The sequence below is a fragment of the Aulostomus chinensis genome, chromosome 21 (assembly GCF_037954235.1).
Source record: "Aulostomus chinensis isolate RoL2024-O1b breed Wild chromosome 21, RoL_Achi_v1.0, whole genome shotgun sequence".
NCBI lineage: Eukaryota > Metazoa > Chordata > Actinopteri > Syngnathiformes > Aulostomidae > Aulostomus > Aulostomus chinensis.
In genome coordinates this window covers 12,296,029-12,310,502 of record NC_141340.1, presented here as the reverse complement: position 1 = coordinate 12,310,502, position 14,474 = coordinate 12,296,029, and the positions used below count along the sequence as shown (strand labels likewise).

At 42.1% G+C, this 14,474-nt stretch overlaps 2 protein-coding genes and 1 long non-coding RNA gene across 3 annotated transcripts; 1 reads left to right on the top strand and 2 right to left on the bottom strand.

Moving 5' to 3' along the window:
* Window positions 1-6,089: 6,089 nt before the first annotated feature.
* LOC147241743 (lipocalin-like) lies at window positions 6,090-7,629 on the bottom strand. The gene is made up of 6 exons (XM_086191594.1): window positions 7,450-7,629; window positions 7,131-7,270; window positions 6,888-6,967; window positions 6,653-6,766; window positions 6,449-6,550; window positions 6,090-6,353 (listed from the first exon to the last, which is right to left on the bottom strand). Exons 1-6 carry the CDS (start codon window positions 7,552-7,554, stop codon window positions 6,316-6,318), a joined length of 579 nt encoding a protein of 192 aa, XP_086047720.1. The 5' UTR covers window positions 7,555-7,629; the 3' UTR covers window positions 6,090-6,315.
* A 1,541-nt stretch (window positions 7,630-9,170) lies between these two features.
* Window positions 9,171-10,701, bottom strand: LOC147241742 (lipocalin-like). Its single transcript, XM_086191547.1, has 6 exons — window positions 10,554-10,701; window positions 10,238-10,377; window positions 10,085-10,164; window positions 9,821-9,934; window positions 9,621-9,722; window positions 9,171-9,522 (listed from the first exon to the last, which is right to left on the bottom strand). The coding sequence occupies exons 1-6, from the start codon at window positions 10,656-10,658 to the stop codon at window positions 9,485-9,487; spliced, it is 579 nt and encodes a 192-aa protein (XP_086047673.1). The 5' UTR covers window positions 10,659-10,701; the 3' UTR covers window positions 9,171-9,484.
* LOC147241741 (uncharacterized) lies at window positions 9,398-11,733 on the top strand. The gene is made up of 3 exons (XR_015110924.1): window positions 9,398-9,549; window positions 10,313-10,386; window positions 11,376-11,733. It is a non-coding gene; the product is annotated as an uncharacterized LOC147241741 (long non-coding RNA).
* Window positions 11,734-14,474: the final 2,741 nt, after the last annotated feature.

Genomic DNA, 14,474 nt, shown 5'->3' with positions numbered 1-14,474 from the left:
GTTTGCTAACTTCAGCCATAAACACAGGAAAACACATCATGAGAGGGGATAATGTGATGAAAGCCAGGAAGAACACATATGAGTGATAAGAATCAGGACCCCTTTCCTCTTAAAAACATTTCTCTAAATACTTCTTGGAACAACAGGATGGATAGACACAAATAACCCTATTGAAAGAGGACAGAAATCTGAATTTTATATAACCCTGTAAAGCCTCAACCATGAAGTAATTGCCAGAAAATTCAAATTCTTTGAAAATGGAGTCTTTATTGCGTCTGCTGACAAATAAAAAAAAAATTGCATAAATGAATTTTAATTGGTGTCACTTATTATACATCAGGACTGTGTGCATATCTTGCTCATTTTTTTTCTTTTTTGAACCAACTAAAACATATACAACTGACATGATAACAGATGATGGCAATGTAACCCATTAAACTTAGAAACATAAAAAAGTAAACATAGAGAAAATCTTTTTCATCACACAGCAGTGAAAAACCCACCAATGGAACCAGCATGGTTGAGGAGAAACGTTTCAGTTATTTGGTTCATTTAGTGTAGCGGTAGACCTGAAAACAGTTTCTCTCCTTGTTCAGGCACAGATGGACCTTACATTTCTCACAGTAGACACTGGACAAGTGATTGCCTTTGCAGTGCTTGCATCTCTTTTGCGTTGGGAAATGATCAATGCAATCCTTTCTCACATCAGGGGTTACAGAAGAGGTTGTTCTTTTAATGGGGGGGGGGGGGTCTGCTTCTTGAGAGGATAGTGGTCTGACACTCTTGATTTTGCTCTTGGAAGTGCAGTGCCAACATTAGCTTTGCAGGGGCATGGGTTTTTGCCTGGGCTTCAGTTTTTTAAGTTTTCTTCTGGAGAGGTTCCACGTGTTGATGACTGCCACTGTGACAGTGTGCCACCAAATGTACACGTACCACCTTTGGGATCTGAGGCAGAACTTGTAAAGTTCAGATAGCCTATCAAGAAGGTCAACTCCTCTCATGTTGTGTGTTTCAACAATGGTCGGTCTGGGAACCATTATATTGGTTTTGGGTTTTCAATCCCAACACTTCACATTGCCCAGCAGTTTGATGCCGACAAAAGAAGAAGCAGGTTCATAGCTTTGTTGCCATACCAGCTCACAATGATGTTGTTGTCAAGTAGCATCAACATCAGATATCGCTTGGTCTGGACTTTCTTCCTTTTGGCAAACATCATAAAGAAAGCCACCTTGTCCTGCACATCCCCACATCTTGAACCCTCACTTGTGAGTACTTTGTCTCCATCTCCCAGTAGGCTGGTACACTGAACATCTGTACTAATCCAATGTGCATGTACATAGCCAGAATTTGCTTAATTTCTGCTTTCTTGCTGTGATCGGGTTCACACCATACCTGTTACACTAAAGACTTTTATAAATTTGAATGGAGACATACTGTGATCAGAGTACCATTTTTTTATCTTGGTATTTCCATATTTACTGAGCAATGGAAATTGTTTATCTCTTCCGTCACTGTTCATTTACAGAAACATTTGCTTTTTATTAAATATAAAAGTTATGTCCTCTTTGAAGTGAAGTTGTTTTGGTCCATCCATGTCGTTAGAAGCCCTTTTAAAGTGCGCATGTGCCGAGGTGCATAGCAGCCTGTAACCACTGCTCTGTCAACTTTTGTTTTTAGGTACATTTCCTTTTTTTTCATCCTTTCTTTCCTTGATTTAACTTTGTAGTTATGAGCCCTCTCTAAAGATGCTGGTAGAGCGAGTTTTGGTTGTGTTTTACATAATTTTTTGACACTTTTGTTCGGCAGCTTCTCTGTTGTCCAGCAACTTCATGCTGATCTTGCTCATGTCGGCCACTCATGCCGAGAAGGAACTAACCAACGGAGAAAACGGTACCGATAGAAGCTTCTAGAGAGGAGGAGATATCAACTGTCTCCCCTCTTTCATCATGGGAAACGTGAGGTCACTGGGGAACAAGATGGACGAGCTAACAGCGCTAGCCAGGAGTCATCAGGAGTATCTTGAGTGCAGTGTCATGTGCTTTACGGAGACAGGGCTTCACCACGATGTTCCAGACAACAACGTCTCTCTGGGTGGGCTCGAGACTGTAGGCTGACCGGGACTTCACTGCTAGCAGCAAGCGGACAGGGGGTGGCCTTGCTGTTCTCATTAACAACAAGTGGTGTCATCCCAGTACTATCACGGTCATAAAACGAATATGTGGCCCAGACCTTGAACTGTTAGCCGTTGGACTGCGCCCATTTATTACATGCCCCGGGAGATCTCACACGCCATCATTAGAATGGTTTACATCCCCCCATCCGCCAACCCGACTATAGTGTGATGTCATCCATGGAGCAGTCAGAGAACTACAGATGTCTCACCCCAGTGCTCTCATCACCATCTCAGTGGATTTTAACCATGTCAACATGGACAAAACCCTGACAGCATTCAGTCAGTATGTGGACTGTCTAACCAGAGAGGGGAAGACTTTGGACATGCTGTGTGCTAACATTAAGGAGGCATCATACAGAATGATAAGAAGAGGGCATTCAGAGATGGCAACAGGGAGGAGTTGAGGATCATTCAGGGGGACCTGAAGTTAAAAATTAGGGAGCCCAAGGAGAACTACAGGAGGAAGCTGGAGTCCAAACTCCAGACAAATAATGTGTTAGAAGTCTGGAGTGGCATGGACACCATCACAGGCTACAGACTTAAAGGCAGCAGGGATGTTAAGGGCAGCATGGACAGGGCCAACGGGCTGAATCTGTTTTTCATTAGATTCGACACAGCAGCACCGGTTCAACCCCCATCAGTCCCTGCTCGTGTCTGTCCCCAACCAGCGTCTTTTGATCTCCTGACAATCCCTCTCCTTGTCCCCACTCATCATCCTGTGAGGATCTCACAACTCCACCTCACTCCTTTGCCCATCCACCCACCCCACACCTCACACCTCAGCCTATAGACCCCACCTCTCCCCCCTCCCCACCAGGGCACCATTGTCCGTTACAGATGACCAGGTCAGGAATCAGCAGAGACTCCTCCACTCAGGCAAGGCAGCATGCCCTGACTGTGTCAGGCCTAGGGTGCTCAAAGTCTGTGTACCCCAGCTGTGTGAAGTTTTACATTGACTCTTCACCCTGAGTCTCAGCCTCCAGAGGGTCCCTGTGATGTGGACGACATCATGCCTGGTTCTGGTCCTGAAGACGCCCCAGCCCACGAGCGATAAGGACTACAGACCAGTGGCTCTGACATCCCATGTTATGAAGACCCTTGAGCGCCTGATTCTGGATCAGCTCCAGCACATGGTCACCGCATCCCTGGACCCCCTCCAGTTCGCCTACCAGCCCCACCTGGGAGTAGATGATGCCATCATCTACTTGCTGAACTGAGTCTGCACTCACCTGGACCAGCCAGCCAGCTCTGTGGGGATCATGTTTTTGATGTGCCTTTGACACCATCAGGCGGCTCTGCTGGGTGAGAAGATGACGGAGATGCAGGTTGAAGCCCCTCTTGTGTCCTGGATTTTTGACTACCTGACTGGCAGATCATAGTATGTGAGCCTGCAGGGCTGTGTGTCAGACAGAATGGTCAAAAACACTGGGGCACTTCAGAGAACAGTTCTCTCTCCCTTCCTCTTCACCCTTTACACCACGGACTTTAGCTATTGATCAGAGTCCTGCCACCTTCAGAAGTTCTCTGATGACTCGGCCATAGTTGGATGTATCAGCAGGGGTGAGGAGACTGAGAACGGGGCTTTGGTAGAGGACTTTGTCTCATGGTGTGAGCTGAACCATCTGCATGGACACAGTGGATGACTATAAATAGGGCAGCATGGCTCAGGGGTAGAGTGGCCGTCTAGCAACCGAAGGGTCGCTGGTTTGATCCTCGACCCCAGTGACCATGTCGAAGTGTCCTTGAGCAAGATACTGAACCCATAATTGCTCCTGATGAGTAGGTTGGCGCCTTGCATGGCAGCCTCCACCATCAGTGTGTGAGTGTGTGTGTGAATGAGATGACACTGTAAAGCGCTTTGAGTGCCGCTAAGGTAGAAAAGCGCTATATAAAATTGAGTCCATTTACCATTTACCATATAAATATCTGAGAGTCCACATAGACAATAAACTGGACTGGGCTCGGAACACTGAAGCCCTTTATAAGAAAGGACAGAGCTGCCACTACTTCCTGAGGAGGCTCAGGTCCTTCAACATCTGCAGATGTTCTATGAGTCTGTGGTTTCTAGTGCGATTGTGTTTGCTGTGGTGTGCTGGGGCAGCAGACTGAGGGCTTCAGATGCAAACAGACTCAATAGACTCATCCGCAAACCTGGTGATGTGGTGGGGGTAAAATTGGACTCCTTGGAGACAGTGATGGAGAAAAGGATGCTTCTGAAACTATGGAGCATCCTGGACAACATCACCCATGCCCTCCATCAGCTCCTGGTCCAACACAGGAGTACACGGACCAACAGACTCAGACCACCCACCTCAAAAACTGAGCACCACAGAAGGTCCTTTCTCCCATTTGGCAAAAAAACTGTACAATACATCTCTGTAAATGCACAATCGACCATCCACACTCACTCCACTGTCTTTGGGTTAATTCATGTAAATGACCCACTTATTGTACAATCCACTTATTGTGCACACTGCTCTTTTGCACTTTGTTTATAGTCTTTTCTGTCATTATGTGCACTTTATGCATAGCCTTGTTCTCTCTTCATTCCCTGTTTGTTGTTTTCAAGTGGAGCACTGTTATGAACAGAATTTCCCTTGGGGATGAATAAAGTGTCCTGATTCTGATTCTGATTTAAAGGAAATGTTCCTGATTCAAATCACTGACTATGGAAGTGGAGTACATGTTGATGGCTTTAATCTCAGCGGAGCATCATTAACAGTGTTATTTCTGGAGTGTAAAAATTCATTCATTCATTCATTCAAATTCATTTGACACAACAAAGCTGAAGCATTTAATTCCAATCTTTTACAGTCTTTCTCTCTGCAGCTTGCACATGAACCACTACTCAGTGGTGATATCTGGTTTCCATCACCTTATTTTATGCACATTTCCAAGTATTATATTTAAGAAAATTGACAAATTATCCAGTTTAAAAGGTTTTGTACTTGCTTGAGGTTGTTTTTGACTGATATGGAAGAGAGTTAAAACACAGATCGTAAGATAGGAACACATGCCAATTAAGCTCTGACGTAGCAAAAACTGAACTGGCATTGCGTCTTTCTGGTTTCTCCATAATGTGACAACATGGCAACATGTAGACTGATGAGACCAAAATATTTCTCGGTTTCATCCATGACTTGCTGATATTGATGAAATTGCTTAATGTGTATATTGCCCGGGTCACTACTTCTTTTGATTATGGTTTGACTCTAAGCCCCTACTTCTCCATTTTAATGCAGGTTAGGGTATATTGCCTATACTGCTATCTTCTTCTATAACTAGTGTAGTTTAATCTGCTCCAACCAATTGATGGAAACACACCTAATTTGCATTTCCTTTCTGTTTTATGCAAACTTTCATCAGTAAGGGATGGCTTCCAGCTGACAACCCTGCAGCTGGTAATATACAGTAGGCACCGGTGGAGGTGCGTGAGGCGGAAACACCTAGCAGGTACCAACATCTGCCTTTCAAAAAAAAAAAAGCTCACTCAGGCAGCTGCATGCAACCAGACTAGATAAAACCGGAGAAAATTAGGATTATACTTCCTTGCTGTGCAAAAATTGATGAAGGCTGCATTTGTGTTTGGTAACTTCTGGTGTTGAGGAGGAAAAAGCGTTTCTGATCGAACTCATAACTTCATGGAGGAAAGAAATGTGAGATATGCATGTTGAGAGGATACCTGATATGTGCATTTCAAATCATGTATGCATATGCATAAAGAGAAACATTGAGCCATGTTTTTAATCTTTTATGTTATTTTTTTCATATATATAAATAAAAGAGAATCCAAGGGCATTGGATCAAAAATGTAAACTTCTATGTGGCCACACCATGAGTCTGAGTACCTGTCTCCCCAACAACCTAGAATTTCTGATGCAAAATTTCAGTTAAAAAGAAACATGTTAACTGCTGATTTATTCTTTATTTTATTGGAACAGACAAAAGCAAAACACAGAATAAAACAGAAATGAGCAGTGCAATATGCTCCTTCCTTGACTAAGCTTTAGTTCATGCATAAGCTGAAGAGGTTAGCAGGGATTACGTAAAAGTCTTATTGTGTCACATGTCATGTTTGTGATGTCCCAGACGTTGCCCTGAGTGGGAGTGATGATCTTGGGGGATGACAGTCAGGAACAGAATCAGATATGAAGGTATTTTTCCATATCAGGACATTCATCTGTAATGAGAAACCCAGTAAGCAGAAGTCAGAAACAGTACCAATGCATCCACTAGTAGTGTGCATGTATTTTTCTCTGTTCATTAAAAGAATACCGTTGTCCTCCATGAAAACGATATTTTCAGGAAGAATGCCCGTCTCTAGGGACAAGTTTCTGAACATCTCCTGCAGGTCGGGATGGACATCATGAGTGCGACCTGCACAGAATAGCTGGTTTTACCCTCTGCTACATTTTTGTCCACTTGCAACACACATTGGCTCTCTGGAGGGGTGTTGTAGAGTTAGATAGGCAGACTCACTGAAAAGAACAATGAGGGGCTCTCCTGCTCCAGAAGCTGACTTAGTGGCGTAGACCATAGCATACTTATCGTACACAACGTCAAAAATTCGCAGGTCATTTTCACCATCAAAAACTGGTGATGACAAACAGAGACACACACGTTAGGATGTTGAATCTACTGTAGGTATGACGAGCCAAATTTTAGGGAAACAAACCAGCAAAGGGATTTTAAATTCTGAGTTGTTTCTACTTACTTCCAGCTACAAAGAAGAAACGTCCCGGAGCTTCAGTTCTGTGCAACCGGTAGTGATTCATCTCACAGAAACCAGTAGCACTAAAGATAAAAAAGAAAGATAGAAAAAAAGAAAAGAAAGACACAGGTGAATACTCATAAATTAATCTGGGTCTTCTGATTTGAAGTATAGTTTCAAACGAGCAAACATAATAGGGTCTTCGCCTGAAGTACCTTCAGGCTCAGGACCTAATTAATCACTCACTTCCTTTTGGAACTAAAGAGGTCGATGTCTCCCTCAGTAGATGCTGCTGCCCTCATTGTACTGCCCCTCAAATCGGTCTTAGTGGTCAAAAAAACCTCCATATTGGTGGCAAAGGCAGCGAGGTACCATTTGCCTGCTATCTGGAGATTGTAGGTAAAAGTAAAGATTGATGAATATTCCTCTTACTGTCAAAGAAAAAAATGAAAGCTCCAGTCCAAATACTGAAACACAGATCAGAATTTCTTGTTTGACAGCTTACTCAAAAAAAAGGTTACAAATAATTCCTTTCTTTCTAGTTTCCGATAAATTATCACCTTACCTTCTGTACATCAAAATTTGGAGAAGGGCCAACAAGGGTGGAGGCAGCCACCACATAGATGTAGGCCAGCAGCACACAGATCAGAGAGGGCAGTGCGTTCCTCATGGCTTCTTCTCTCTGTTCCGTCTGCTTCTCTGGCGTAGAGTGAAGAGTCAGGAGTCATGAAGAGGTGAAGCCAAGTAGAGTCTCCTTATATCCCGCCATTCGATATCCAACCCTCCCCTGTGGTCTCCTCCTCCTCCTCCTCTGTGCATAACAAATATTTTGACCTTAAACCAAAATTACACAACTGGCCTATGTGTACAATAGGGTTCTTTCAACACCCCCTTTCCCCCAACCTCCATCAAAAGAAGTTTGGGCATGCATGGACAATCAATACAACTGTTTTGTGGAAGTGTAACTGTGTTTCCCATGTGGCAAATGAAAGCTCCAAAAATAAAAACCCACCACACTTGCAGGATTAGAGATAAGAATCGGGAACACTTCAACACTTTAAATGCCTCCTTCAAAGACTTCTTGGAACTACGGGACATACAGACCCTGATAGCCCTGTTGAAATCGGACATACATTTGAAGTTTATGTAATACAAGAACACACACACACACACACACACGTTACATTTCAGTACTGCAAATTTCATTGTGAGAGCCTCACAGTAAAAAACATCTTAAAATGTCATAAACAATTTTTCTAACGGAAAAATAACAGTTGCATGACTTTTCTGCATTTATTTTCTTGACTTGTTGCAAAAAAACGATTAATCCACATGTTATATGATGAATGCAAATGACCTCAATCATTTCTCTGACCTTGATAACTGCTGCAGTAATAGTGTATACATGCATGATACTATGCATAGACACCTTTTCATGTTTTCCTACACCTCTCCTGACCCACGTCTCTGATTCACCAAGGGAAGGAGGAGACGCAGCCGCCTTCTGTTTAAATAAGACAGTAAGTAAATTTGATTTATACAATACTTCTAGTCAAAGGAAATGGGCAGTGGTCAGCACTGTCACCTCAGAGCAAGAAGTTTGTGGGTTTGAGCCCCGGCTTGAGCACGGGATCTTTCTGTGTGAGTCTGCATGTTCTCCCTGTTCCTGTGTGGGTTCTCTCTGGTACTCCAGCTTCCTCCCACAGTCCAAAGACATCAAGAGGGGACGAGGCTGATTGATACTCTAAATTGACTGTAGGTGTGACTGTGAGTGTGAATGGTTGTCTGTCGATATGTGCTGGCCCTGTGATGGACTGGTGAACCCAGTCTCTTACCCAAAGGCAGCTGGAATAGGCTCTAGCCTCCCCCGGTGACCCTTAACAGGATAAGCAAGATAAACATATATATATATATATAAGTGTTTGTTTATAATATATGTGTATAGATGCATATTTATACGTGTGTGTGTGTGTGTGTGTGTGTGTGTGTGTGTGCAAACAGACCCTTTTATTAAACTTTTAATTTTTCTGTTGCTGATCTGCTGAAAAGTCCTGAGACTTTAAATCCTCTGAGGTACTGCACCCTTTTGCTGTTATTCCTGCGTTGCAGCTCGCTGTAACATTGCATTTTTTTTATCACCACTCAAGTACTGATGTGACTTCTGCCTATGTCGAGCTTGAAATCACCACTTACCTTGTTAAGGGTCGACCACAGGTCCTGTCTCCCCAACAACCATGAATTTCTGATGCAAGCTTTCATTTAAGAAGAACAAACTATTGTGAACTGAGAGATGCTGATTTATTCTTTTATTGGATTTAAGGTAAGCAAAAGTAACACAGAAAAAGAAATGAACAGGTTTTAATCACATGCAAGTGCTAAAAGTAAATTGACAGCTTTCACAGTGTTCCTTCCTTCCTTCTTTCCTTCATTCTGTCCCTCTTTCCCACTGTCATTGAGCTGCTGTTCATGTGCAAGCTGAAGCTTTTAAGAGAGTGGCAAGGATTTGAGAGCAATGCTTAAGTTTTATTGTTTAACATTTTGCTTTTCTGAAGCTCCAGGCATCGTCGTGAGAGGGAATTACATGAAATCCATGATCAGCATTAGAGATCGATATACGTTCTGACATCGGGGCATTCACCTGTAATGAGAGACCCAGGAAGCAGAGGTCAGAAACATTCACAATACATTCACAGGAAGTGTGCACATGTATTTCTATGTTACTATGAAGAGGCATACCATTGTTTTGCAGGATAAGAGTATTTTCTGCCAGAATGCCTGTGTCTAGGGCCAACTGTTTGAACTTCTCCTGAATATCGAGTGGGACCACCTTAGTGCGACCTGCAAACAAGAGCTGGTTTTATCTTCCGCCATATTTGATTACATATGTGAGACACAATTATTCCCCAGAGGGAGAAGTGTTGACTAGGCAGACTCACTCCAAAGAATGATTAGAGGCTCATCTATTCCAAACTCTGTCTTGATGGCGTAGAGCATAGCATACTTATCATAGTCAAAGTCAACCATTCGCAGGTCATTTTCATTCTTCCAAACTGTTGAATACAGACACACACACAGGTCAGGATTTTAAGACAGGCCAAAGAGCAACTTTTAGGACACAAACCAGAATGAAGACCAGTTGTAGTAAAGGGAGATATGGGTTGGGGCAGGGGATTTTAAAGTCTGAGATTTTTTTGACGCACTTTTACTGATGAAGAAGAATTGTCCTGGAGTGTCAGTTCTGTACATCCGGAAGTTCAGTCTCCAGCAGTAACCATTGATTCTGAAAAAAAAAGAGACTGAAATGGTAAATATAGATAAATCTGTGTGACTATATGTTAAAATTAATCACTGACCTCATGTTGGATGCAAAGAAGTCCACATCTCCTTCTGCAGTAGGTGCTATTCTAATTGTTCCTCTCCTCAAATAGGTCTTGGTTGTCATAAACCATTCCTGATTGGTGGCAAAGCCAGAGAAGTACCACTTGCCGACCACCTGGAAGAGGTGGGAAGAATTTAGATGTATTAATATGTTTTTACAAATCAGAGAAAAAAAACATACAGTCTTCAAATACTAAAACACATCAGAATTTCTCATCAGACTGATTTCTTCAAAACACAGCTACAAGTTATCTCTGTTCATTTTCCAGCTCAGACAAAATATGTTCTTACCCTCTTCACATCAAAATTTGGACCAGGTTTGAGATCTGGGCAGGCGGCCACAACATAGATGCAGGCAACCAGCACACAGATCAGACAGGGCAGTGCGTTCCTCATGGCTTCTTCTTCCTATGATCTCAACTTCTCTGGCGTAGAGTGAAGAATTAGAGGAGGTGAAGAGGTGAAGACGAGGAGGGGCTCCTTATATACCATTGTTCGATATCCAACCCTCGCCTATGGTCTCCTCCTCCTCTGTGCATAACGAAAATTTTGACCTTCAACCGAAAATCACTGCCATTACACAACTGACACGTGTATAATAGGGTTCTTTCAACACCCCCTTTCCCCAACCTCCATCAAAAGATGTTCGGGTATGCACGGACAATCAATACAACTGTTTTGAGGAACTGTAAATGTGTTTCCCATGTGGCAAATGAAAGCTCCAAAAATAAAAACCACCACACTTATAAGTCCAGAGATAAGAATCAGGAACAATTTAACACTTTAAGTGACATTCATTGAAAGACTTGAGGAACAAGAGAATATACAGACCAAAATAACTCCCAGATAATGAACATAAACATGAAATTTTTTATAAGAGAAAAAAAATCTCTTGCAGCAAACACACACTCACACACCATAGTTACTGCTGCATGATACGGGCTGATGGCACATAAAACATATTGCATAATTTGTTTAACAGAAGCATAACAAATGCATGATTTTATCAAATATTTATTTAGAACTTTTGACATTTGAAAACATTAGTGCAGTCTTTCAGCTCTTGATGTTTTAATTCGTCACATTGTCAAGCCTAAATGTTGTAATTTTCAGATTTTCACTGGAGAACTACCAGCTCGTCCAGTATGTTGATCAGCTCTACTTCTTCAACATGTGGGGACACAGTCTGTAAAACAGAGTGAAAGGTCAGTTACATGAGTTACATACATTCTGAATAGATGCACTGTTGATATTATATAGATATATGTTGTTGGAGTAATAATTTATGCCAAAAGATTTCATGCAGATGTCAAAACTATTGTGAATTGGTTTCTGCCTCCCTTCCTGCTTTCTAAATTGTTTCTCTATTACATGTTTATCTTGCTGTGTCACCAATATTCAGATATTCTGAGTCTGCGCAATTATAAAGCAGGCGGCTTCAGTACCTTTTATGAAATATTCAATGTTTTGCCTGAGGAAATTTATCATTAAACCAATTAACAAAGCTGCAGAGAGCAACATTTACTCAAGGAATGGAAATAGCCTTCAGCCAAGTGAATGAGACAGGGTTGGCCTCATGCTATGGAGACCGTTATTCCAGAAAGTAATAAATTTGATCCAAGACAATTTTTCTTTGTATTCACTTTCACTTCTGTCAAGATGCTAACAAAATGCAAATGAACTGTCTGAAAAATAAAATAATTCTACTCATTTTGAACTGTTTGCTATGGGCCATGGCCAAATCAGTGATTCAGTTTGACAAAGCTGTAGTATACTGTCCTCAATTCTATCTCTAATCTGGGCTGCAGTGGGGACAGAACAAATCAAGCTGAGATCCTCTCTGGTCTGCATATACAGTAACTAAGAACTCTGCATCAACTCGTAATGTACATTGTCCAGTAATGAATTAATGTGCTGTCAATAACTGAAAACCATCCTTTCTTGAACATGTACATCGATTAACAAGCTCTGTCCTTGTTTATTGCCATAATTCAAGTGTAACTCAGAAAACAATCAAGGACTTTGTTGATTGAGATCTTTGTAGATTAAAATCCCCCCATCATGAACTCTGCATTATTAAAAGTTTCAGGATTTTTTTTTACATTTTTTACAAAATTGTAGAGTCCAATGGTGGGAGGATGTCATCTCTGCTTTTTGTGGATGATGTGGTCCTCTTAGCTCCATCAGGCCACAACCTCCAGTTCTTGCTGGGACAGTTAAGAGCCAGCCAAATGTGAAGCGGCAGGGATGAGAATCAGCACCTCCGAGTCTGAGGCCATGGTCATCGGCCGGAAAAGGGTGGCCTGCGCACTCCAGGTTGGGGGGGGGGGTTAAGTATCATGGGGTCTTGTTCATGAGTGAGGGTACAATGGAGCAGGAGATTGACAGGCGGATTTTGGCGGCAACCACAGTAATGTGGGTGCAAAACCAGTCCGTTGTGGTAAAGAGGGAGCTCAGCCAAAAGGCAAGGCTGTCGATTTACGATCGACGTTCCAACCCTCACCTATGGTCATGAGCTTTGGGTGATGACCATAAGAACAAGATCGTGAATACAAACGGCCGAAATGAGTGTCCGCTGCAGGGTGGCTGAGCTCTCCCTTAGAGATAGGGTGAGAAGCTCAGCCATTCAGGAGGGACTCAGAGTAGAGCCAGTGCTCCTCCATGTCAAGAGGAGCCAGTTGAGGTGGTTCAGACATCCGGTAAGGATGCCTCCCTGGGGAGGTTTGCCAGGCACGTGGAAGGGAGGAGTGGGAGGAGGCCTCGAGGCCGACCAAGGACATGCTGAGGGATTGTATCTCTCGGCTGGCGTGGGAACGCCTGGGGATTCCCCCGGAAGAGCGGGTGTAAGTGGCTGGGGAGAGGACAGTCTGGGCTTCCTTGCTGAGGCTGCTGCCCCCGTGACCCAGACCAACCGGATAAGTGGAGGGTGACGACGACAAAATTGGTCTTCTTTGGGAGATTACTGCAATGCCTTTAATTTTGATGCTCCAACAGCGTTTTGTTGATTACAGAAAATTAGACCAACCTTCTTTAAGCATGAGGGTGAGGAGATAACAAGGAAAAAAACATCCCTCAGATGCTGTTATTTAAGAGTATTTACCAAAACAATTTCATGGACATGTCGTGACCTCATTTCCTGATCATTCCTTACTGATAAAATTGAAGTTCCGTGTTCACATTGAGAGTGGGAAATGTATTTACTGCTTTGTCAAATAGAAGAGAATTCCCTGAAAATGTTTCAACCCTGTGATTTGTGTTGCTGTAAATTATTGAAGCCTATTAGGTTGTTTAGCACTCAAGATGTACAGAATTGTTGAGTAAATGTTCCTCATAGGACAAATGAACTTATCTAATCTAATCACAATACACAAATTTAAACTTAGACAGCTTTAACAGTAACGTTGATTGACGATATAATCAGCTCGTTAAATTATAATCAAAGACTCCAAACAGAGAACACACTGATTTAAAATAAGTCATGGGTAATTATTTTCTCTTTATATCCTTTCATGAGAGACATGTGACTTAAAAGATAATTTCGAAGAAAAAAGAAACAAGACGTGTATTGATCAAATTTACTTTGAAGGAGCAAAAACAGCTATAGGCAAGACAAAGATGAAAGAAGCTATACGTGTGGACTAAATCCGAAATGAGGTTTAAAGCCGTCAGTACTTCTAAGTGTGCTTCCTTGTTTGTTTGTTGTCAGCTTCTGTTTTAAATGTAGTATTGTTCTTTCAGCATTGAGTTCAACGATAAGTGAACCCATTATTACAGGGGAATTACAAAATATTGTGTGGTATTGCAATTACAGAACTCTATTTAGAAACTGTAAAATACATTTAATTGATGAGCAAAATCAGTTAAGAAAAAATGAATAATATTAATATCGCATTCAGAGGATTCAGTATGATGACGTACGAAATTGGAGTTAAAATTGCAGCATTCTCTGAAAAAGTAAGAATGCAGCATTGCCATCGTTAATAGTATTAACTCGATATGAAGATAAACTGTGAAAAGATCTCTTGTTAAAATGGAAATGATATTTGTCATGTTAAATTTGTTATGAACAGTATATAACTTTGTCAATAATGGAAGTCATGGAAGCCTGCTCTATCCACCCATCCATCGATCCATTTTCTACTGCTTATCCTGTTAAGGGTAGTGGGGGGGCTGGAGCCTATCCCAGCAGCCTTCAGGTGAGAGGTGGGGTTC

Excerpts from the sequence above, each read along its gene's own strand:
- LOC147241743 (XM_086191594.1), bottom strand. The coding sequence starts at position 7,554 with ATGAGGAACGCACTGCCCTCTCTGATCTGTGTGCTGCTGGCCTACATC. Across the intron at positions 6,767-6,887 it reads TTTCTTCTTTGTAGCTGGAA|TTTTTGATGGTGAAAATGAC; the intron begins GTAAGTAGAAAC and ends TGTCATCACCAG. Across the intron at positions 6,354-6,448 it reads CGTTTTCATGGAGGACAACG|ATGAATGTCCTGATATGGAA; the intron begins GTATTCTTTTAA and ends TTCTCATTACAG.
- LOC147241742 (XM_086191547.1), bottom strand. The coding sequence starts at position 10,658 with ATGAGGAACGCACTGCCCTGTCTGATCTGTGTGCTGGTTGCCTGCATC. Across the intron at positions 10,165-10,237 it reads TTCTTTGCATCCAACATGAG|AATCAATGGTTACTGCTGGA; the intron begins GTCAGTGATTAA and ends TTTTTTTTTCAG. Across the intron at positions 9,935-10,084 it reads ATTCTTCTTCATCAGTAAAA|TTTGGAAGAATGAAAATGAC; the intron begins GTGCGTCAAAAA and ends TGTATTCAACAG.